Genomic DNA, 25,588 nt, shown 5'->3' on the forward strand with positions numbered 1-25,588 from the left:
ATAATAAATATTTAAATGAAAGAATTAATGGATGAGTGAGTCATTCTATCAACTGTCACTTGGACCGTGCACTTGTTTTTAAAATACAGCTACCTGTCACGGAAGATTCAAAAGGTAGAGCTAATTTTAGAATATTTGTTCTTAGGAAAACTTGCTATAAGCCAACGTACTATAACTAAACTTCTTAGCAAGTAATTGATGAAATGGGAGAAATATCCTAGGTGCTAGAATGAAAGCCGTAAACAAAACAGACAAAAACCCTTGCCAGCATACAGCTACTATTTCCTTTAGAGGGAAAATGAACATGTAATTCCTGTGACGATCCCATTTTAGAGGAAGAAGCTGAGTGGGACTACTTCCCCAAAGTCACAGAGCCAGGAAGGGGGCGAGCTTGGATCCAAACCCAAAAGGTCTGACTGTAGAGGGCCTGCCCTTAACAATTAGGCCTCTCTGATAGATAATGGAAAGTGCTATGAATAAAAACAAAGCAGTGAATAATAACAGGGATGCTGGATAAGAAGGGTATTTTAAATAAAACGGGGAAGGATTTACTGAGAAAGTGACATTCAAGATGTGAAAGAGGTGACTCCTGTACTCTCAGCAGATATCCAGAGAAAGAGCATTTCAGGGTAAGGACAAATCAAGTACAAAGATTCAAGGCTCCCGGGTGTGAGGAGCAGGGAGGAGGCTAGGGGAGCGGGGTAGGAATGAATGAGGAGAAGAGTTAGGATTAAATGTTAGACGCAACCAGGGTTACAACTGGCAGGGCTCCATAAGTCACTGTAAGGAAATAAGAGTAATCTGAGGGGGAGGATACAGGGAGATTTTGACAAAAGAGTGGCACAGTCTCTTTTGTTCCACCAGAAAAGCTAAAGATCTCACCATGGGAAGGTTTCTAGATTGTACCTACAGTGTTTGAAAACAGGGCAGTAGAAACCCAGTCACTTAAAATTATACTAAATATGATACGGCATCATACTACATGCTACAAGATTCCAATCTCATTTTTCTATCATTTCTGACTTATTTTATAGCTAAAAACTGAAAGGAGACACTACCAGAGTCAAAAATATCAAAGAACTACTGAGTTGAATTGTGAGGGAAGACGTACAGCATTTTTCACAAGTATCTTTGAAACACAAAGGCTTTACAAGGTACAAGTTACAAGATAAAGAAAAGAAATACTGGGGATGTGATGTACCACCAGATGACCAGTTAATGTAGGTATATTTGAAAATCGTTAAGAGAATAAATCCTAAGAGTTATCACTACATCACAAATATAAAACCTTTTTCTTCTTTCTCTCTCTCTCTCTTTTTTTTTGGGGGGGGTGGTTATATAAGGTGGTAGATGTTAACTAAACTTACTGTGATTATCATTTCACAATAATGTAATTATGCTTACACCTTAAACTTACACAATGCTGTATGTCAATTACATCTCAATAAATTAGGGGGAAAAACTTATTTTGAGACCTATTTTTATAAGTCTCACTTTAAGTTTTTCTTATTTTTCAGAACCTGATTAAGGGATTTCCAGTCATTGTCCACTTTTCTTCATACCAAATTTTCCTGTAGCAAACTAGGCATTAAAATTCAAATTGCAGGATATCTGCTACTACCAGTGAAGCAAATCTTTCTGCATCTGTTGCAGAAGGATAGAATGACTTACTAATATGGGTTTTCCTTGCATAACCTTTTTATCCTAACCATCCTACATTTAAGTTGCTGAATGAAAGGTCTCCAGAATTTCTAGGGAGCATTAGAACAGAAAGCACAGACACCATATTTTGTTTTCAAGTTCAAAAGTTAGAGTCCAGTGTAAGACTGGAAAGATGTATAAGAATATGCACTCAGGATTTCCCTTTGTGGCTCAGCAATAACAAACCCGACTAGCGTCCATGAGGACTCAGGTTCAATCTTTGGCCTTGCTCAGTGGGTTAAGGATCCAGCGTGGCCATGAACTGTGATGTAGGTCACAGACATGGCTTGGATCTGGCATTGTTGTGGCTGTAGTGTAGGCCGGCTCTGATTCAAACACTTGCCTGCAAACTTCCGTATGCTGCAGGTGTGGTCCTAAAAATATATATATACACTCAAGTGGGATATGTTTCTCCCCAATGACATATACATGCTCCCTCTCTCTCTGGCCAAAAAACTCATGTTAAGAGGCAGGAAAGGCATTCCTGTTGTGGCACAACAGAAACGAACAAATCTAGTAACCATGAGGTTGTGGGTTCAATCTCTGGCCTTGCTCAGTGGGGGATTTGGTGTTGCTGTGGTATAGGTCTCAGATGCAGCTCCAGTCCTGCATTGCTGTGGCTGTGGCATAGGTTGGCAGCTGTAGTTCTGATTCAGCCCCTAGCCTGGGAACCTCCATATGCCACAGGTGAAGCCCTAAAAAAGCAAAAAACAAAAAAACTAAACAAAGAAACAGCAAGAGAAAAAGAGTAAAAGAAGAGAAAAAGAAAACTTTGATGAGAATCACTTCACCTTGCATCCTTCTCCCAACCCTAAGCCATTAAGGAAGTTCCCTGGCACCAAGAAAGCACAGGAGAATACAGCAGAAACAAAGGTAGAGGAATGTCCAGAAAGAAAATCTTGAGCAGCTTCGCAAGATCCTGCTGTACCCCCAAAAAGAGCAGGAAGCAGCCAAATGCTCATGTTGCTGCTAGTTATTACCCATGTAGCTATGAGATACACAGATGGAGACTTCTTTTACTAAGTGAAGAAGCTTTGTGGTTGGAATGAAGAGGAAGAGCAGATGGTGGAGAGCACCTCATAGCTAGAAATCTGGTAGAAATATGCATCTCAACTACAAATGTCCACACAAAGGAGTGATGACTACTGAAGGTTAAGAAGGAAGTATCCCAATAGGAGTTATCTCACAATGGATGCTGAGTAATGTCCATGATGCTTCCTTGCCTGTCTCTCTGACCAACATTATTCAGTCCATCAAGTCACTGAGGCACTGTTCTCAACACAGTGATGTACAATATTGCACAGTGCCTCTGCTCTCACTGAGATACAACAGCAGAATATGAATACCAGGGAATCGTTCCCTCTAAGAAAAAAAAAGGTGGGGGGGGAGAAAAATAGGGAAATGATTAAGTGTAAAGAAGAAATACTTTGAGAATTGACTGAGATCACTTCTTCTCCCTGTTAGCAGATTCAAAGCTTCATACTAAGATCATGCTGATCAACAGAAACATAAAGTTAAAAATTCTAAGCACTATTACAGTTCTTTTCTATTCCTCTGTGCCGGGCACTACGCTAGATGCTGAGTGCACAGTGGTGCCCTTCGTTGTGGAGCCTTCTACCGAGGTGGCACATACCCCCTTGGCAATAAATATCACCAACATCGTGTAACCAGAAGACATTTGATGCCTACTTGTCTTTAAAATATCTAATCCAATGGTTATCTGCCCTGAAACATTCATTCTTATGCTACCAGGTTTCATCTTTACATTGTCGAAATACTTCAAGAGATTGGCTTGACTCTACAGGGGGAGAAAAAAAAAAAAAAAAAAAAACCAAAAAAAAAAAACAAAACAGAGAACAGAATGCTAAGTCCTGAATCTATAAAATAAAGTAATTTCCACCATGATTCCAGACTTTTGCCCCACATGAGTAGGCTGCAATTGTAGAGTATTATACCTACTCTTTCATTTTCCTACATTACCAAAGATTTTTAAAGGCTATAGATGTCTTAGTAAAATCTTTTTTATTTTATTTATTTATTTATTTATTTATTTTATTTATTTTGTCTTTTTGCCTTTTCTAGGGCCACCCTGCAGCATATGGAGGTTCCCAGGCTAGGGGTCCAATCAGAGCTATAGCCGCCAGCCTACACCAGAGCTACAGCAACACAGGATCCGAGCTGTGTCTGCCACCTGCACCACAGCTCACGGCAACGCCAGATCCTTAACCCACTGAGCAAGGCCAGGGATCGAACCCACAACTTCATGGTTCCTAGTCAGATTCATTAACCACTGAGCCACGACGGGAACTCCAGTAAAACCTTTTTTAAAAACAAAGGTACTAGTATATACATAACCTACCAAAAAGTCATATCTCGGAGTTCCCATTATGTTGCGGTGGAAACAAACCCCAGTAGTATCCATGAGGATGCAGGTTCCATCCTTAGTGTGGCTCAGTGGGTTAAGAATCTGGTGTTGCTAGGAGCTGTGGTGTAAGTTGCAGACACAGCTCAAATCACGTGTTGCTGTGGCTATGGTGTGGGCTAGCAGTTACAGTTCCAATTTGACCCCTAGCCTAAGAACTTCCATGTGAGGGGTACAACCATGGCCCTAAGTGTTTTTGAACCTTTGTTTCCAGAGCCAATGTACTGGTCAAATAAGAATATCATTCTTATTGTTTCAGAAGATATTATCCATGACCTCCTTTGTCAGTTTTGATCAACTAAGGCATACCGATTTATTCTCCATTCTAGCCTGCACTATGGGGAGACTCAGCTAAGAGAAGAAAAAAGGACAAGCATAAAAGAATAGGCAAGGAGTCCTATGCCCAGACTGAAGTTGGCAACCAGAGGATGCTTAGAGGGACTTCCTTCTGGTTTAACACATATTTCTTGAGCCTGTTATGTGTGGGTGCTAAGGAATCAGAGATACAGGAAATTTATGATTGATACTCTAAAGAGCTTACACGTCTTTAAATAATTCAGTGTGTTCACAGGAGGAGATGCAAAGTGAGAATTAAAAAACATAACCAGCATTTGCACAACCTCCTCGGGATCTACCTGAGCTGTTGTTATTCTAAGCTTTTCTGGTTATGAACTTCATTTTCACTCCATTTCTCAAGTATTGTTCTTCATTTAGACCATTTTAGCAAAACTTAATTTGGACTCACTTTCCAAACATTGACTTTGGAAAGCTGACCTCCACAGGAAAAGATCTCAGTTGTCCTGGCCCAGGTTACAGAATCCTCAAATAAGACACTTTTCCCCTGTGCCCATTTCTGTCTTCAGAGAGACCAGCCAGCTTGTCTCTTTGCCCCACATAGACCACTAAGGAAGAGCAATCAGACACTTCAGAAGCATGCTGATTGGAGTTAGTATGTGTTCATGTTCTTATATTTTGGACATAACTGGACAATATTCAAATCATCCTAGACCAAGAACTTCTCAAACAAGGGATTTTCAGATGCACAGAACAGAGTTAAAATAAACCCTAAAACTGCATGTGGAAAAGCACACATTACTTTAAGTATCCTCATTTTGACATTGAAAAATAAGTCTAATACACATGAGGATTTTTGTCTCATCATTCTTCCTTATATTTCTGGCATCTGTTCATAAACCAACAAAAAGTCCCAATTTACATGGATTCAATCAAATAATCTTTTAGATAACCACTAAGTAAATAGCCTAAAGATTTTTTTCTTTTTAAATGAGTTTCTAGCTGATATATTTGTTGAAAGGATGTTAATCATAAACCAAAGGCTTTAGATGTATATATTAAGTCATGGAAAATCTTTATCCCTAAGAAAATCCATATATACCAAGATTACATCAATTGAAGCATTTGAACATACAAAAAGCCCATACAAGAGGACAATGAAGAGACATACCTCAGAAAAGTGAGAGAAGTATGAACAAATTAAAAGAAGACCCCATTAAAATATCCAACAAACATCTGAAACAATGCTCAAATTCACTAATAGTCTGGGAACTTGAAATTAAGTTTAAAATGAAGTATCATTAAGCTTATTAAACTGGTAAAACTTAAGAATAGCAGTAACACCTATTGCTGGAATGGATGTGAGATAAAACTGTACCAATATGCAGCATCAGTAAATGGGAAAGGTGAAATCAGTCTGGCAACACTTATTTAATTAAAAATATGCATACCCTTGGAGTCAATAATGTCACCCCTGAGAAACCATCCTATAGATATAAAAAGCATCAGTAAGTCTTGAGAGCCTACCCTATGGATATAAAAAGCATCAGTAAGTATGAATGTATAAGCAATCATCAGATTGCAGCAATAATCACAGTAGCAGAAAACTGGAAACAGTAAATTCCCATTGAGAGGGGAATGATTGAATTAATTATGATAGACTCACATCATGAAATTATGCATCCGTGAAAAGAATGAATTAAAGCTATACCAGACAACTTGAAGTAACATTCACATAATATAAACATTTTTGAGAAACAATTACTGTGCAAAATTTTTGGTATATATGTGTATGCATGCTTCAGCATGGGGATATATATATACACATATATCCATCTCCCATATGCATGTAAATAGTTTATATACAAATACATATTATATGAGTTCAGAAGGATTAAACACATTAAGTTGTTATGACAAGTTATCTTGTATGTGGGGAGGTAGAGCTAATGCAGCATAGGAAGGAAGGAAGTGAAAGAGGAAACATGCAAAAATGAAAAAAACATTTTAGAAAAGGAATTTATTTAGAATAAAAAGCATATATTTGATCATTTCTAGAAAACTGGATATATATGTGGGAATACGTATCTAGAAATTTACTGAAAATAATTTTTAAAAATTCAAAAAGAGCAAATATCAGAACAGTAAGAAACTAAGAAAAAAATAAAAATGAAAAAGATGGTAAATTTTATTACTAAAAAATTAAAAATATTTTGAATGTGAAAGAGTACTATAAGCAAAGTTAATAGTAATCAGCAAACTAGAAATATTGTAACCATTATGACAAAAGGATGGCATATTTCATGAATAAAATGCTCTTAAAAAACCCCAAGAATTTTAGTACCACTCAGAAAAATGGGCAAAGAGCTTAAATCAATTACAAAATAAATATAGTCAATAATCATAAGAAAATACAGTTCAATAATAAATATATATTTGCAACCTAAAGCATTAAGTAACAAAATTTATCTATTAATTTGACAAAATATTTTAAGTAACTAGTGTTACTAAAGGTATAGGTAGATTTGTCTTCTTAAACACTGCTGGTAGCACCTTTCTGCAAAGCACTGCGACAATTTGTAACAAGATCCTAAAAAATGTAAATACCTTTACCTCAGTAGTTTCACTTATATAGGAGTTCCCGTTGTGGCGCAGTGGTTAACGAATCCGACTAGGAACCATGAGGTTGCGGGTTCGAGCCCTGCCCTTGCTCAGTGGGTTAACAATCCGGCGTTGCCGTGAGCTGTGGTGTAGGTTGCAGACGCGGCTCGGATCCTGCGTTGCTGTGGCTCTTGCATGGGCCGGTGGCTGCAGCTCTGATTAGACCCCTAGCCTGGGAACCTCCATATGCCACGGGAGCGGCCCAAGAAATAGCAGAAAGACAAAAGAAAAAAAAAAAAAAAAAAGTAAAAAAAGTAGTTTCACTTATATAATATAATAACTGGGTTTATATACATGGATATCCACTACACATTACTCACAGCAGAAAACTGGAGATAGCCTCATTTTTGAATGGAGAACTTAAAACCCCAAATGGTAGAATATTATATAGTCATTAAAATATTTTCAAAAAATACTTAGTGACATGACATGAGTAAACATTCAAATTAAAAGTCATAAAAGCATCCTACATGCTGCTGTCCCAATTTTCCCTACATATATTTTGTACAGAAAAAAGACTAAGTCAAAATGATTACTTCTAGGTATTGAAATTAAGATGTTTTAATGCTTTTTTAGCATTTTATAAACTTCACATAGTATCTATGAATTAACATATTATTGTCATTGCTAATTATTTCTTCAAGTAACTAAGGGGATCATTAGACTCAGTCTTATCCAGTTTCCAAATCAATTCTGAGCAGGATGGAAAAGCATAGCATAGGCCTTAGTCTTAACAATTTAAAGATTTGCCAAAAGTTCTATTGATTACTACTAGGATTCTACATAGCTACTAAATCAGCTACACAACCCTAATCATGACAGACTGTGTATGTTGCACACATGCACTCTAGTACCTGCTTTCCAAGTATATACTGACTGCCTTTTAAAAACATCATTGGTCAGCCCCTGCCTCCACAGTAACCCTTAGCTATGAAAATGAGATATACCTCAACTTGCCTTATTCTTTGGTAACTGTTAAACCCAAGAGTAATCTTCAAACTTTTCAACCCCACAATCTTATTGGTAAAAAACTATTTGAGTATGCAATTCTAGTAACTTTATATTTATTTTTAAATGTACCTGTATTACTGTTAATATATGTTATAAATTGCCTAAATATAAAGGATTATAAAGAACATGATAAAAAGCAATGTAAATTGGAGTTCTATTATTTTGTTCGTATACCGCAATGGATCATTTTATTTATTTTATTTCAGAAGCATGTTCTGAAATTCCAGAATGCCTTCTACTTGAGTCTGCTCAAATTATGATAATATTCAAACAGAATTCACTTACAGAATATAAAGAACCATGTCTTTCCTGTGCCCTATTTTATCTTTTAGCAAGATCTGGATTTTCATCTATAAATATTATATACAGTATGGCATAACCACATTTCTATTATTACTGTTAACATGTGTGGTTAGCATTAGTTGGTTACTACCACCCAACTACCACTACTACAACCACTACTTCTTTACTGGTAAAAACAATTGTGGGATCTACCGGTAGAATAAGTAATTATCACTTTCAAAATTATCAATAATATACCTCTGTAGACTTTTGAAGGTTATCATGGCACGGAGCAAGAAGGGCTGTCTTCTCCCATTTCAGTGCAACTTGATTGGCTTCCTCTATCTTCTGCTCACAACTTTTTTGAGAATTAAGCAATGTCACCTCATAAAATTCTTGAATATCTGTAAAGAAAATGCAAGGGAAAAATCAAATCATACACTATTCCACAAATAGCTTCTGCATGTATGGGTATATGGAAAATTTGCTGATTAAAAGAAATACATAAATACATGGGGAAAGAATCTGAAAAAGAATGGATGTGTGTGTATGCATAACTAAATCACTTTGTTGTACAGCAGGAATTATCACAACATTGTAAATCAACTATATTTCAATAAAACTTTGAAAAGGAAGAACTACACAAATATGTAGTCAAAGAAAAATAATAAAAATAGAGGAATTCTGAAAATCACATTTTGCCTGCATGAGAATTCTTATAGCAACTTTATTGATAACTACAAAAAATGGAAGTAAACAAGACATCTTTCAATTAGCAAAACTATTTAGTATACTTAGTATAAACTATAGTAAATTCATATAATGGAATACTATTCAGCAACAGAAAAGAAATGAGTTATCAAACCATGCAAAAACATAGATGAATCTTAAATGTATACTGCTAAGTTTAAAAAAGCCAGCCATGTAACTAGGCTATAATTACATGATTCCATTCACATAATGTTTGGAAAAGGCAAAACTAAAGAAGTAATAGGCGTTCCCATTGTGCCTCAGTGTTAACAAACCCTACTAGTATCCATGAGGATGTGGGTTTGATCCCTGGCCTCATGCAGTAGGTTAAGGATCCTGCGTTGCCCAAGGCTGTGGGGTAGATCACAGACATGGCTCAGAGCCCACCTTGCTGTAGCTGTGCCATAGGTCAGCAGCTGCAGCTGCAACTCAACCCCTAGCCTGGGAACTTCCATATGTGGCAGGTGTGACTCTGAAAAGCAAGCAAGCAAGCAAGCAAGAATAAAATGATCAGTGACTGCTATAGGTTCGGGGAGAGGAAAGAAGGGTTAAACAGTAAAGCACAGGGTGACAAAAATATTCTGTAATGATACATGAAGCATTTGTCAAAACTCAGAGCAAATTTAGATATTCATTTAGGAAGTTAGGGTATCCCAAGATGAAAAGCAGGCTGTGACAAAAGCATCTAACTAAATTACAAATGAATGAAATAACCTCACTGAAGGCAGTAGGAGAAAAAGAGGATGACCTGAAATGAGTAGAGACTATGAAACCAAAGACAAGAAACTATACAAAAGCATCCTATTCTATACTCTAGTTGGTAAATTTCTTTCTTATGGAATACAAGCCAACAATTTTGAAACCACTGTATGTGTGTGTAGGGTGTGTGTGTGTGTGTGTAACTAGAAGTGAAGAATTAAGTAAATGATTGATCTGTGATGGGATCTGGTTTCTCACTGTTGGAGTAAGAAGTTACAAACAAGAAAGTGGGTGAGTTGGGGATGGTACTAGAATAAGTCATGTGATTTGGGGGTAGTTTTAGAGACATCATTACCAATTCCTGTTTAGCTTAATATGGAAATGATTGGGTACACATAAAAATATGTACAAATAGGTTAGTATACACACACATATTCCCTCACTCTCTCTGCTGAAAGGGCCTCCAAGTAATGACCGGTCCCTATATAGCATTCTTCACCAAATGGTGGAGAGTAATAAATAAGCACAATTGGTATTAGATTATAATCTGGAGTATCTCTATGAATTTACAAGTTTTGAGAGGAAGGAAAGGAGTGAGGGAAGAGGTAGATAGATATATAAAATATGAATATAAATAAAAATAAATATGTATTTTTATATTTCCTAGCTTTGTTATATTTTTCTAGGTTGTGAGGGCCTAGCAGCAAGGACACTCCAACAGCAATTGGCACACACAGAGCCCAGATCTTGGTTTCAATAAAAGGAACCAGAGCTTTGGGGGGAAATGGTTGGTCCTAGTACTAAGGCAGGAAATATAACAAGATTAGCCTGAAAAATCTTATAATATCAGTAAGTAAGAAAATGTTCCCCAAGCCAAATTTTAAAAAAACTTGCTACAATGGGGACACGACAAAACAATACAAAAGTTACATGAAAAAGCAGCCAAAGATGGCCAAAACTGGAACAATTTGAGTGTGTATGTGTATGTATGTATGTATGTATGTGTGTGTGTGTGTGTGTGTGTGTGTGTATGTACATATAAATACACACACAAATAAAACCTATGCCTAGGACTAGGCATAGCATAATATGCAGAATACAAAAGACAAAGCAAAAATCTTAAAATCAGAAAGAGAAAAGATACATCAGACTTCGTAGAAGCAATAATGGAAGGTGGATGACAGAACAACTTCAAAATTTTGCGAGAAAATGACTATTACCAGAGGATTGTTTCTTTGCAAAATATATATCTTATTTTTTAAGTTTGCATGTGAAATATATAAATAAATATCAAAACTCAAAGAAGGCAAACAACCCAACAGAAAAATGAGCAAAAGATTTGGCCAGAAAAAAAAAAAAAAAGATTTTACCAGGCACTTTAGCCAAGAAAATAATAAGCAGCAGATAAGCACATGAAGAGATACTCAACATCATTAATCATTACAGAAATGAAAAATTAAAACCACAGTGAGATACCACTACATATTTACTACATATATATTAGAAGGGCTAGAATTAAAAAGAACATCCCAAGCATTGAGAGTGATCTGAAGGAACTAGATCTCTCAAACACTTATAGAATCGAAAAATGGTACAATCACCTTGAAAAAGTTTGGCAGTTTCTTAAAAAGTTAAACATACAGCTACTACATAATGCAGTCATTACTGTTCTAGATATTTACCTAAGAAAAAAGGAGTTACATGTTCATATAAAAGGTCAAATCTGAAAACAGTCCAAATGTTGATCAATAAATGAATGAATAACAAATTGTGGTATATCCATACAATGGAATATTATTAATCAATAAAGAAGAACAAATTATTAATACACACAATATGAATGAATCTCAAAATAATATGTCCAGTGAACAAAGTCAGATGAAAATGAGTGTATCTTTTATATCAGTTATATAAAATTTAGAAAATGCAAGCAAATCTATGCTGACAGAAAAAAATTCAGCAGTGGTCTGGGAATTGGGGTGTGAGAGCTGGCAGGAAAGGGTAAATGGGGAAGATTACAAAGGGATAAGAGGAAACTTTAAGGGGTAATGGATATGCTCACTATCTTATTTGTGCTAATCATTTAACTGGTGTTTACATGTCAAAACATATTAAATCATATACTTCACGTATGTGCAGTTATTTATCAATTACACCTCAATAAAGAAAGCAAAAAAGACAAGATGCAAATTGAGAGAAGATATTTTCATAATATATAGGCAAAGGAACAGTAACCACATATGCAAAGACCAATAAATCAAAAAGGAAAAGACATTCAAACCAAAAGAAAATATTGGTAAGAAGAGTAAACAGGGCATTTCACAGTAAAGGAAGCATATTTCACTGATATGGGAAAAGATTATAAACCTCATCAGTGATGATAAATACAAACTGAGATAACAATGAAACACCATCTACAGTAATAATATTGGCTAAGGTACTATTTTAGTTTAGAATATGAACTCAGGGAACATGATTCCTCAGCTCTTTTCTTTTTTCTTAAGATTGTTTGAGTTCTTCAGGGTCTTTTGTGTTTCCAGACAAATTTTAAAATTACTTTAAAATGTCATTGGTATTTTGATATGGATTGCACTAAATCTGTACATGCCTGAGGTAGTGTGGTCATTTTAGCAATATTAATTCTTCTACTCCAAGAGCATGATATATCTTTCCATCTGTCTATGTCATCTTCAATTTCTTTCAACAATGTCTTATAGTTTTCTGAGTACAGGTCTTTTACCTCTTTAGGTAAGTTTATCCCTAAGTATTTCACTCACCATATATAGAACAGGAGTTCCCATCATGGCTCAGTGGAAACAAATATGACCAGTAGCCACGAGGACGCAGGTTCAATCCCTGGCCTCGCTCAGTGGGTTAAGGATCCAGCATTGCCATAAGCTTATGGTGTAGGTCACAGATGAGGCTTGGATCTGGCATTGCTGTGGCTGTGGCATAGAACAGAGATTATAGCTCCAATACAACCCATAGCCTGGGGACTTCCATATGCCTCTGTTGCAGCCCTAAAAAAAAAAAGAAAAGAAAAAAAGAAAAAAGAAATCGGTTTATAGAAGGGGAAGGAGCAACATATGGACAGAGGATTAAGAGGTACAAATTATTATGTATGAATAAGTTATAAGGACACATTGTGCAACACAGGGAATATAGCCAATATTTGATAATAACTATAAATGGATAGGAATATAACCTTAAAAACTGTGAATCACTCTATTGTATACACATTATTTATATAATATTGTATATCTACTCTACTTCAATAAAAAAAAATATGGGTCAATGGTAACTTCTTATTCTTTATGAGTCAATTACCATAACCACTTTAGAAAACAATCTTGTTTTGTCTTATAAAATTGAACATCTGTTTCTCCTATAATCCAGCATTTCTACTACTCAGTATATATCCTAGATAAACTCTTAGACATATGCACCAGGAAACAAACGAAAATGTTCACAGCAACAGATTATAGGAGCAAAAAAAATTAGAAACAATTCAATATCCATCAGAAAGAAAATGGGTAAATATGGTATGTTCTCAAAATGGAAGTTATGTAGCAAAAAAATAAATGAACTACAGTATGAAATAACAAATACATCTTAGACATATAAAAATATTTTTGTAAAGTTCAAAAACATGCAAAACTAAATCATATATTTTTAGGCATTCATACAAACATATGTGGAAAAAAAAAATTAGACCAAAGCAAAAAAGCACAGGAAAAGTTCTAAGTACATAGTAAAAAGAGTGGGCAAAAAAATAGGATAGAAGAGAAACACATAGGTAGATATAAATTAATGGTAGTCTAGTTCCAGATTTGGAGGGTAATTTCAGGAATGTTTATTGTCATGCTATATGTATTATATATAAATTGCATATATTCTTTTACTTGTATTAAATATTAAATATTTTAAATAAAGAAAATTATTGAATGTTTCATAAATATGAAGATTTACTTTAAAAAGCTACAAATCCCCAAATTTCATGCATAACTACAACTTTATTCTACCACTAGCAATAAAAGAGCTGCAAAACTATGCTTGGAAAATGTGTAAGAATAGAAGGCAAAAGCCAGACATACAAATTCATACAAATCCTTTTCATATTTTTTAATATAGTAAGGGTTGTTAGGGAATTAATTGGGTTGATAGAAGTGAGAGTAATAAGGAATTTTAAAAAAATGAAATCCAAAAAATAAGATAGATTTACATTGTCTGGTCTCAAGTATTAATTAAAAATAAAAGGAAAAAAATGGGAGTTCTTCGTGGCCTAGGATTAAAGGATCCAGCATTGTCACTAATATGGCTCGGGTCCCTGCTATGGCATAGGTTTGATCCCTAACCTGGGAACATCTGCATGCTGTGAGCATCGCCCCCAAAAAAAGAAAAAGAAAAGAAAGAATTTCTATAAAGATTTCTGCAGCTACATTTTTCACTAAAGAATGACTTGTAATGCGTAAAATAATTCTGCAGATAGATTTCAAGATTATTTTTCTTTGTATCCATTTTAAGGATATACACACTGTTTCATAAGCAGCATTTGCAAGTTGCCAAGTTCTGAAATATTAGGTGTATAAATACCCAGAAATAGAACATTTATCATATGCATGTTCAGGATTCATACCAACAAGCTATACTATGAAACACAATGGGTACCAGTAACTTGATCGCATTTAGAAAAGCTCATGGAGAATACTTTCATATTAAATTTGAAAATATTATTAAATTTGAAAATCTTTCAAATTTTAATATTAAATTCAGAAATCTTAATTAACTTACAACCCCAAATCTGAGGAAGTGCTCAGTCTCTTTTACTCCTTCGTCTACCTATACTCCCTGCCTAAGCAACTACTAGAGAGGAAGAAGGTGGCCTTAGTTAAGTCAATGACTACTTAAATTTGAAGGTCTACGATAAGGTCGAATTTTACCTCTGGTGAGTCAGCATTATTTTTTTAATGCCTGGCATATATCGGTTTGTCATTTTCCAAGCTTCTCTTTTTAGCACCCTCTTGTATCCCCACCATAATGACCATGACCACTTTTTGTCTGCTCCCATGGCTGAGTTCAGGCCTTCACCATTCCTGGCTCACACGCTTCCCTAGGCTCAGATGTCCTTTCCTACACAGAGATGCTTTACTTCTTCAATGCCCAGGCCCAGTACTATTCCTTTAGTAAAAGGATATTGCAAGTCAGAGATCCAAATATGAGATGCCATCAGAATAGAAATCATTCTTCCTAAAACTGAGTTCAATTGAGCAGGATGTGTGAGTAAGAACACCCAAATAGCAACCACCATAGAGAAAAAAATACTTGTGTTGGGGGTTGCAGGGGGTGGTGGGAGGTAGGCAATGTCACTTCTTTCCCCTCATTCCCGCAAAGTATAGCTCAGATCTATATCATAGTTATTTCTCATTCTACCTTATATTAGAAGTACTTGTTCACCCACCCATCCTCAATTCTACCTTTCCATTCAATAAGTAATTTTTAAGTGCCAGGCATGGCCCTTAGAAATGAAAATGATGTCAGAACCAGTCATATATTCTCTACTGCCTAGCATCATTCTTTACACTAAGTACAACAATGAATGCTTGCTAATTTTAGTTTATTTGCATTCCCTCTCTGTTTAAGGTTCAAAGAGAAAAAACATCATTGAATAAAGTCAAATCTTTTCACACTCAGGACTATAGAAAATATTTGGATTATGTTTCTTCTTTTTTTTTTTTTTTTTTTTTTTTTTTTTTTTGTCTTTTGTCCTTTTACAGCCATACCCATGGCAAATGGAGGTTCCCAGGCTAGGGGTCTAATCAGAGCTGTTGCTGGCCTATGCCATAGCCACAGGAATGCCAGATCCGAGCCGTGTCTGCGACCTACACCACCGCTCATGGCAACACCAAATCCTTAACCCAATGAGCAAGGCCAGGGATCGAACCCACAACCTCATGGTTCCTAGCTGGATTTGTTTCTGCTGTGCAATGACGGGAACTCCTGGATTATGTTTCTATGTGACTTGACTACTTGAGTCAATCACAACTGCTCACACTTTTTATTTTGCGTAGTCCTCTCTCAAATGAAAAAAAGTTTTGTTACCTCTAAGGATATATTCTAAAAAAATTCCTTAAATTCTTGAAGTCATGTTCACATTGACCTCACAGTTATTTTTTTAATCTATAAATTATTGTCAAATTTAGAAATGACTGTTTCTCAAACTCTAACACACACATGAATCTGAATCACCTGGAGATTTTGTTAAAATGAAAATTATTATTAAAGTAAGGAATGGAGGCTAGATCTCTGTATTTCTAACAAGCTCCCAGGTGATGTTAATGGCTTCTGATTTACAAAAAAAAAAAAAAAAAGGAGCTCTGTAATTAAAACCCAAGGCATCATACTCTCATTTCAAACATCTCTTACTGAGTTATTACAATCTTCTTCAGACTGAGGGGTCAGGACAAATCCCAATAGGAGGAGCAAATTGGCAAGAGAAAAACTCTGTCTGTTGATTGTGAGGCAGGAGATAGATGGCTCCCAGGCCAAGTAACTAGAATTCATCCCCTGTGGACAGAACTTCAAGATAAGAATATGAAAGGAGCAAGGAGGAGCTGTGTTTTGCTTGGATAAAAAATAAAGAGACCACATATTTCTCATTCTTGAGGTCGAGGAGACCTCCCCAACTCTCCACATGCAAGAAAATGTTCCTCAAGGGTCCGAGAAGGGAGGAGCATTGGACCATAGTACATCCTACCAAGTTCTCAGAAACCCTTGCGCTAGAATCTGTCTTGACTAAAAGATACGAGCACACAGGGGAGGGCCCTGGGTCAGGCCAAATATGGACTCGAGGCCAGACAAAGCAAAATGATTGGCCAGAGGGAGCCCAGAAGGACCGCCCCTGTACAAGAGATTTAAACCACCCCTAAAGCATGTGGTATCACCTTTCTCTTGTCTGTCTCTCCCCGACCCACCCAAGGCTGCCTGTGTTTTCTCCCCATATATCTTCTCCTCTAATAAGCACTTTACTTGCCTCACTGCTCTCAGTCTCTTTGCCAAATTTTTTCTACAAAAGGCCAAGGACCAGGGACCTACATCAAGCCTGTTGGCCCTTGTGGTCTAGTGGTCAGTGTTCAGCACTCTCAACCCACAGCCACCAAAGAACAATTGAAAAATAATAACTCCTTAATGAATATTATGGACTAAACTGATTCAGATTCCATGAGCTAGAAACTCAGTTAAAAGGAATTATGTTTCCATACTCTACCTCTAGGGCAGAGAGGTCAACTTCTAGGTGATATCCAAGACAGTTCCTATTCAGTCCAACCTCTCTCTTTTGTCTTAACATACATTTCAAAAAGAGGAGACCTTGTTTTTGTAACGACCAGGCACAGCTGGCACAGCTGTGTCTTCAATTGTCAAGCAGCATGACCAAGGGAATCCATACTAATAGGACTATCTTTTTAAGCACACCCTTAAAAACTCATATCATTAAATATTTCCTCTTTTACCAAGGCGAGACAATCCAAGATGCCATACTTATTTCAATGATGATGCTATTTCTTCAAAAGATCCTTAGAGATCCTCTTTGAGATGTACCTTCCAGCAGCTGAGGGACTTATTTTTAATATCCTCAGAAGCAGTGAATCCTCTGAGTAGATTCACTCAATAGCAGCTTCATTTGAAGGAGATTTGATTTTTGTTTAATGTCAAAATTCATTGGGCAAACTGTCAATATGGTGAATGACGGAGAAATAGATTTCATTTTATACAACTTGAAATAAAGAGAATATGACTTAAATCATGAGTTTTTTTCCCCTTGTATGACTCCCAAATTACTCTACAATTATTTACATAACCATAACCACAGGAAAACAAAAAAAAAAGCAACCAAAATGCCGGATGTTTAACATACTTTTATCCTTTCTTATCTATTAGCTCAAGGGCTGGAATAACAGTAACCAGGGAAAAGCTCTTTTTTGCTTCCTCTCATTTCAGCCTTCATGTTGTTAGACACAGTGCTGATGGGGCAATTACAGTCACCTCTCCGGCCTGTCAACCAGAAGTCTCTTTGGAGCTTGTAATTGTTAGTTCCTCTCAGGTTTTTGTGATTCGCAGATATGGCTACAACTCACCAAAGCTGTTTAATCCCAAGAATTCACTGCAATCAGCTGAGGATTCTCACCATACAGCCTCACTAAAGAGACGGTAATCTTCATAAGATGTGCCTTCTTTTAAAACATATGGCGTATGCTTCTTCTAGCATCTTTTTTCTCTGTAGGATTTCCCATACCACACATCTGATTATGTATTCAGCTGAACAGTGTAACACAGTTGATCTTGCTATATTTATATTTAAAGATGCTACAAAGTGCAGTCTTGGTGTTCAATTAGCCTTTCCTGAACACTTGGTTCTGTTTGGGGAGCTCACATCCAATTTCTTTACACTACCTCCAGCTACTACCTTTCTGCAAAGTAAAAACTTATCATTCTTTTGGTCCATTTGAGCCCAAGACTACTAAATACTGAAGCATAGTAACAGATTTCTAACAAAGGTTTTATCACTGGAGTATGCATCCTATCTTGGGCTGGCAGCCAGTTAAGATTCTTTTAAGAATCTTGAGGGATTAGAATATTACCTGGGCCGAGAAGAATAAATATGAATATGCGTGAATAAACTTAAATGTGGATGCAGATGAAATATAAGTTAAATTTCACAGCCAAGAAAAGGGAGTGAAGGTAATATCAGTGATAGGTACAAACCAAGTATCAAGTTAGGGAAGAACAGAGTCCAGACTATAGCAGGGATGAGTGTGAAGCTCAGAGTTCAAGGACTAACACATGATCAAACCTAATAGATATTGAAGGAGCAAGACCAAATAATCAGGAAATGCTTACACACAAAAGACTCAAGCAAATTTCCACAATAATCTGATATGATTTGGCTTCTTCTATGCCTGGACAGAGCATGAAAGGAAGGGAGGGGAGGAGGAAGAAATGGAGGGGGGATGGGAAGGAGGGAGGAAGGAAAGAAGGGATGAGGAAGGGAATCTTGGTTTCAAGATACTTTCTTCTACTAGAAGGAACCAGAGTTTTTTGGATAAAGGCTTACTCTAGAGCTAGAGCAGGGAAATTATAAGATGAACCTGGGGCTTTCTATTGCACCAGAAAGTAAGGAAGTGCCTAAAAATCATGGGAACATATCAAAAAGACGTGAAAGCTTTTGAAGCTTTCCCCTGGACTGGGGAAACAGAGCTATAAAAGATATTTTGGAATTGAATATGGACTCTGCATTAAAGTATTGTATTTGAAGGGCTCCTATGAACCAAATCTGGAACAATCTGAGCATTAAAATAATTAATAATAGTAATAGATTATAATCTATAGAATAAAGTAAGAATCTATGAGTTCATCCTAACAAATAAATGAGTGATTAAATGGAAGAGAAAGGAAAGCTCCTCCTCATAGGAGAATTCTAGCTAATAAATAGAGAAGAAATAATGGAATTAGAAAACCATCCAAGGATGCTGCAACTAGCGGGTAAAAATTTGGTGAAGAACATGTTATACAGTGGCAAAATACCACCCCATAAATTAGAATAAACTGCCCCTGGGAGCCTCCTGTTATCAACCACCAAGATGAATATAGCATCATTCATGTTAATTCTTCCAAAAATGCATACACAGAATCTAATCATTAGGAAAACATTAGACAAAATAAAACTGTAGGACCGTTTGCAAAATCCCTGGCCTGTGATATTCAAAAATGTCCAGGTCAAGAAATTTCAGATTAAAGGGGACTAAAGAGGCATGACAATTAAATGAAATGTGTGATCTTGGATAGATGCTGGACTGGCGAAACAGAGCTATAAAAGATATTTTGGAGACCACTGCTGAAATTGATTATGGACTATATGTTAAATAATAGTATTGTATCAATGTTAAATTCCCTGATTTTGATAACTGCACTATTTATACAAGGAAATGTTCTTTTTTTTAGGAAATATACATTGAAGTATTTAGTGATAAAGGGCCTGATGTCCCCAAATCACTCTCAAATGGTTCACTAATAATATGCACATGTATGTGTGTATGTATGTATGCATATATATACAACAGAGAAAGAGAGACATATAGAAAGAACGATAAATCAAATAGGGCAAAATGCAAACAACTGGTACATTTGGGCAAAATAAATATATAGGCACTCCCTGTACTACTCTTACAACTTCTCCACAGGTTTGAAATTACATCAAAATATAACATTTTAAAGAACAGGTGATGGGGAAATAGCAGGGATAAGCATGGCATGGAGAAATATCCAGGAATATTTTTAAGAAATATCTAGAGGAAAAGAAATCAAAGAAGAACAAAGTGTAAACTGCAGAATGTTATGGGAGAGGCAGATCAACAGTTGTATAAGTGAAGTAGCAGGGTGATCGAAAAGCTAAAATTGAGCATGGAAGTCAGACAGGCCCTGGCTCTGCTACTTACTAAATGCACTGGGCAAAGTATTAAAATTCTCTAAGCCTCAGTTTTTTCACCTAAAAAATGTCCATACATTAAGTACTTCAAACAGCTGAACAGTTACATTGAATATACTCAATACATGATAGCTATTGTTCCTTTGATTAATGTATCAGCTTTGAACAATGCAACATACACAGGAGGTCCCATTAAATGCAAGAAACCTTAACACAGAATATGCTTAGCTAGGAGTCATTTCTTCCAGAACAGTTAAGAGTGCAGACACCTGGAGCAAGAAAGAATTAACACTTGAATATGAGGCAGAAAACTGTAATTTATAAGTAAAAAAGAAATAGCTACTTGAAACAAATTTTAATACAAATGCAATAAGATGTGCATGAAGCAATACACAACAATTTCTTTTGCCTTAAAAAAGGTTCTTAAAAATACAAGCCCTAAAACAATCTTTAATTCAAAATATCTCCTTGATGAGGGAGTTCCCGTCATGGCTCAGCAGAAATGAATCTGACTAGCATCCATGAGGACGTAGGTTTGATCCCTGGCCTGGCTCAGTGGGTTGCGGATCCGGTATTGCCATGAGCTGTGGTACAAGTAGCAGACGTGGCTCAGATCTGGCATGGCTGTGGTGTAGGCCGGCGGCTACAGCTCTAATTTGACCTTTAGCCTGGGAACCTCCATATGCCGTGGGTGTGGCCCTAAAAAGACAAAAAAAACAAAAATCTCCTTGATGAATAAGTGCAATAATTCAAGTTGCTCAAAAAGCAGGCACTAAATAAACTCAAGATACTGTTAATGCAAATAAGCTACCTTTCATCAGCACTTATAGGCCCAAACCACCACCAGGTGTGTCTAATTCTATATCTAGACAATAATTAAACTTCAATTTCACATCAGGCATCCAAGATATAGCACTGTTATACATCCTTTTTATCTCACAAAGATTTACCATGTAAACTCTAGAAATCTTGGAAAGTAATCTTGTATGAACTTAGTTTTAAATTCTACGTTCCTGCATAAATTACACATTCCCTCTCTGCATTAAAAAAAAAAAAATGGAGTTCCTGTTGTGGATCAGCTGAAACAAATCTGTCTAGTATCCATGGGAACTCAGGTTCTATTCCTGAACTTGCTATGTAGTTTAAGGATCAGGCATTGTGGTGAGCTCTGGCATAGGTCTCAGACACGGCTTGGATCCCACATTGCTATGGCTGTGGCCTAGGCCAGCAGCTGCAGCTCCAATTTGACCCTAGCCTGGGAACCTCCATATGCTGCGGGTGCATCCCTAAAAAGACAAAACAAACAAACAAACAAAAAAACCCACATAACTTCCAGACTTTGATTAGGTATTGATACTCTTCATTGAGGAAAAGAAGGAAGAAAGAAATCAGCTGTTGTCATTTAACCACCATATGTTAGGCAACCATACTTTTTGAAACATCATTTTTTTCACCTAGTCCTTGCAAACATATTATGAAGCATTATTATCACACCTATTTTAGAGATGGAGAAACAGAGACTTAACTCAAGGTCAAAGGGCTATGCAGCCGCAAGGCTAGGATTGGAATCCATGGTTGAGACAAAAGCCTATACTCTTTTTGCTACAACATGCTCAGTAAAATGTCTAGTGGAACATTAGGGGTTAATTGAAGGATATCAATGCTAAAACAAGCATATCTCATTGTAAATGCATGATCACCAGATGGAAGGCAAATCAAACCTAAGGAACTCTTTCAAAAACTTTCCAAGGCCTGATACCAAGAAAACTTTAACTAACTTCAACTCCACAGTATTTAGCAGAAGGTATTTAATTTTTGCCCATCAGCAAAAATGTAAACAGAATGAAAGCTTGGGCTCCAAGGACCATATCATCCTAGTTGATGAATTCCAAGGGGAGGCAGGGATGCTTCTGCAGACTGTCAGCATAGGTAAGCCTGGACCCAATGTTATATTTTAAATGTTGAAAAGACATCACTAGCAGATGACATAATTGGCACCAACAACTCAGGGTTGCTTTACACATGCCATGAATACAGGGTATTCAATAAATATCAGTTATGCAATAATACTACAAAATTTTTTCCAATGGAATTGGAGATGACTTTAACAGAAAACAAGAAACAAAAGAGAAAAAGATGGCAAGATAGGTATGAAATAAGACACCACACTGTGGGGGAAATTTTACCGTCAGGCACTTAAGTATAGATTTACCTAATATTCTATTTAATGGTGATTTTATGCAATTGTATAATCAATTCAATTAACCAATACAGATGAGACCAAAATAGTATTCAGTCTACACAGAGAAGTTATACATAAAGATATGCATTAAGTAGGAAAATTAAACTCTGTCTCTGATATGTAAAAAGATAGTGTCCCTCTTATTTCTTCAAATCTGATACAGAGGGACTCTTAGTACAATTTGCCAAACTTTGAGGCGGGGAGGTCACTTTTTTTTCGCTTTGTTCTTTACTTGTTTCTTATGTTGGACATATAGTTGTGAACAAGACTATATAGACCTTTATTCATGAATACCGAAAGCTTAGTCCTTTCTGTGTGTAATTTGAGGTGAAGGGTGTTTCTTTGGCAGATTAAACACCTAATGTCAAATGCCACTTGAGAAAAGTGTCACATTCCTCTACTCTAAAAGGGCTGATTTAAATAGCAATCCTCTGTAATCACTTCATTTGGAATTGGTCCAAGAAGTGACAGCTGATGGCTAAGCTCAAAAGGAACATTGCTCTTCAGCACCCGTGTGCCAATTTATCTGAAAGATCAATTTTAGATTGTAAAAATTATTGAAAATATACTCCTACAAAATTGATTTCATTATTATAATTATGGTATAATTTCCATTATATATAATTACATTATTATACATAAATGACATAATTACATTATAATTTATTACCGTGTATAAATTATATTAAGTAAAGTTAATTATCATATGTATGTTATTATAGCACAGGTATAATCATATCCATTATATTATATTAGCTTAAGATCCACTGTGCTAAGCAATCTTACTAAAACATACTGCTTAGTGAAGTACCATGGTGGCCTAGGGGTTAAGAATTCAGTATTGTCACTGCTGTGACTCGGGTTTTATCCTGGAACTTCCCCATACTACAGGCGCAGCCAGAGGGAAAAAAAAATATTGCTTAAATAGAATTGTAGGAAAATAAAGTCTAGAGCCATTGGACACATCACTTCCCTTTCTTCCCAACTTCCCCAAAATCTAAAAGGTTTGCATAACGGAAAACCATATGCCTAAATACAAAAGTACAGATTAAAAAAATCTGCTCCCCTATATACTGGAGCTATTATTAGCTTACTTTTATATTGGCTAAATAAAACATACTGCTTTTTGTTCTGAATTGAGAGTGGAAAGCCAGTCTGTAGATAGATGGTTTTTTCGTACAAGAAATATACAATCTATGGGAATCTACAAGTGTAACAGGAAGCTTTGCTGTTCTCTTAGACTAGCCAATGCTGTGTAATAATCTTTAAACAGCTGGAAAGCCACACCAGACCTCATAATCAAATTGGAAGGCCACCTTGCCTATTCCCAGATGAGATAAACGTCATGCCAACTGTTCTAGCCACAATCTTTGGAAAACAGTAATTCTTGTTCTTGCTTCTCTTGAAAAATATATCCATGAGCTCCTCTTATTTTTCTCTTCCTCTCCCTCATTCCCTTCCTCCTTTTCCTTTCTCTTCTCCCTCCGCCACTTCCCTCCTGGGCAATTCAGTTCTACAGCCACTAGGTAACGTAGAGCAAGGTCTACTGTGGTGGTGGAGGAGGCTGAGCAAAGCAGCTATGGTGGATCAGAGCAGGTGCCAGAGCTCAAGCAGAGTGAGGAGGGCATCTACATGTCAAGGCCCGGAGGACTTACAGAGACTGACAGACTGAGGAAGGAGTGCTCATAGACAGGTCACTGGACATGAGCTGCTGAAGCCAAAACAGGTTGAAGAGGGCCAAACAACTTAGATGTTGTTGGAGCATTGGGTCAAAGTCATAGGGCCAAAGCCACAAGAGGGCACTTATCTGTGGGAAGGGCCTGGGATGCTTTGTCATAGTTACATAGGGTGAGGAAGTCGTCTAGGCACAGGGGTCACCTAGCGAGAGTCATGAAGACCTAAGTTTGGGGAGCAGTGCATCTGGGGCAGTGATAACGCAAGTTTGGCTACATATAGGGAAACTGATCAATTAAGTAAATAAGGTGATGAGGATCATGGGAGTCTATTAGAAAAGGGTGTCAGAATATGAAAACGAGGAAACTACAATGAACTATGTGGTCCTGGACTGGAAGGAGAGGTATCACTGAGAACGCATGGTTTTCAATAGACAGAGATATCCGTATAGATGTAAACATGTATGTGTGTCAACACACACAAAAGGGAAAAGAGTCACCTCACAGTGGAGAAGCCTAAAACCTGGAACACAATATCAAGTGCTCAAGGTGAACACCCCACGTAAATGGCAAAATAATAATCACGAACCATCTGATAAGACACAGTGAACAGATTACAACCTTCCTTCTGTGATATTCCCACCTTCAGAAGTGTACAAGTCACAAAAACAAGCGAAGGCTGAGGAACTGCTCCAGAGTTAAGGAAACTAAAAAGACATGACACCTAATGGTCACCTGTGATCCTAGACTGAATTCTTTGCCCAAAAGCATATTTTATTGGGACATGTGTTAATTTCCTGAAAAAAAAAAATTTTTTTTTTTTTTTTTTTTTTTGGTTACATTGCACATACACAGGAGAAGGTCCTCACTCCCAGGAAATACGCACTGATGTATCAGCAGGTGATGGAACAACAGGCGCTGACCAATTACTCTCCAAAGATTCAAGAGAAAATAACTTTTAGACTTAACTTTCAAGTCTGAGATTGGTTCAGTTTTGTTTTTTTTTGTTTTGTTTTTTTTTTTTTTGCTGTCTTAAAAGTAAATGTTAAAATTGTTTCTAAAAAACAAAAAAGACATCCAGGACACAGAAGATAGAGATTCTTCTTGGTTGTCTAGGTGAAGACCCCTTATACCACTTTTAAATGTCAGCAGTTTATTTTTGTGTTATTAATCAAATAAGCACCATTTACCAAGGCTTTACCATAGCACAGTAAGCACTGTATGTACATTATCTCATTTACTATTCCCCAAAATACCCACTTACAGAGGAGGAAGCTCAGGAAGAAAGAGGTTAAGAAGTTTGCCCAGTTTTCTAAGTTCATAACTGTTGAAGCCCAGATAGGAACTATTTATGTCTAACTGCAAAGCCAGTG

At 36.5% G+C, this 25,588-nt stretch overlaps 1 protein-coding gene across 16 annotated transcripts in view; it reads right to left on the reverse strand.

Moving 5' to 3' along the window:
• DLG2 (discs large MAGUK scaffold protein 2) overlaps positions 1–25,588 on the reverse strand; it is a 1,974,117-nt gene that overhangs the window by 1,684,125 nt on the left and 264,404 nt on the right. For all 16 annotated transcript variants that reach the window (XR_014814818.1, XR_014814817.1, XR_014814819.1 and 13 more), the window contains exon 3: positions 8,630–8,775. Coding sequence is in view for 13 of the 16 variants with exons in the window: in XM_084975536.1 (XP_084831662.1) it covers positions 8,630–8,775 (146 nt within the window). In the remaining 3 variants the exon portion in view is untranslated. The remainder of the gene's footprint in view (positions 1–8,629; positions 8,776–25,588) is intronic.

The sequence above is a fragment of the Sus scrofa genome, chromosome 9 (assembly GCF_054392235.1).
Source record: "Sus scrofa isolate SSC_HxYL_T2T_F1_AM1 chromosome 9, Sscrofa_HxYL_maternal_Yorkshire_Landrace_v2.0, whole genome shotgun sequence".
NCBI lineage: Eukaryota > Metazoa > Chordata > Mammalia > Artiodactyla > Suidae > Sus > Sus scrofa.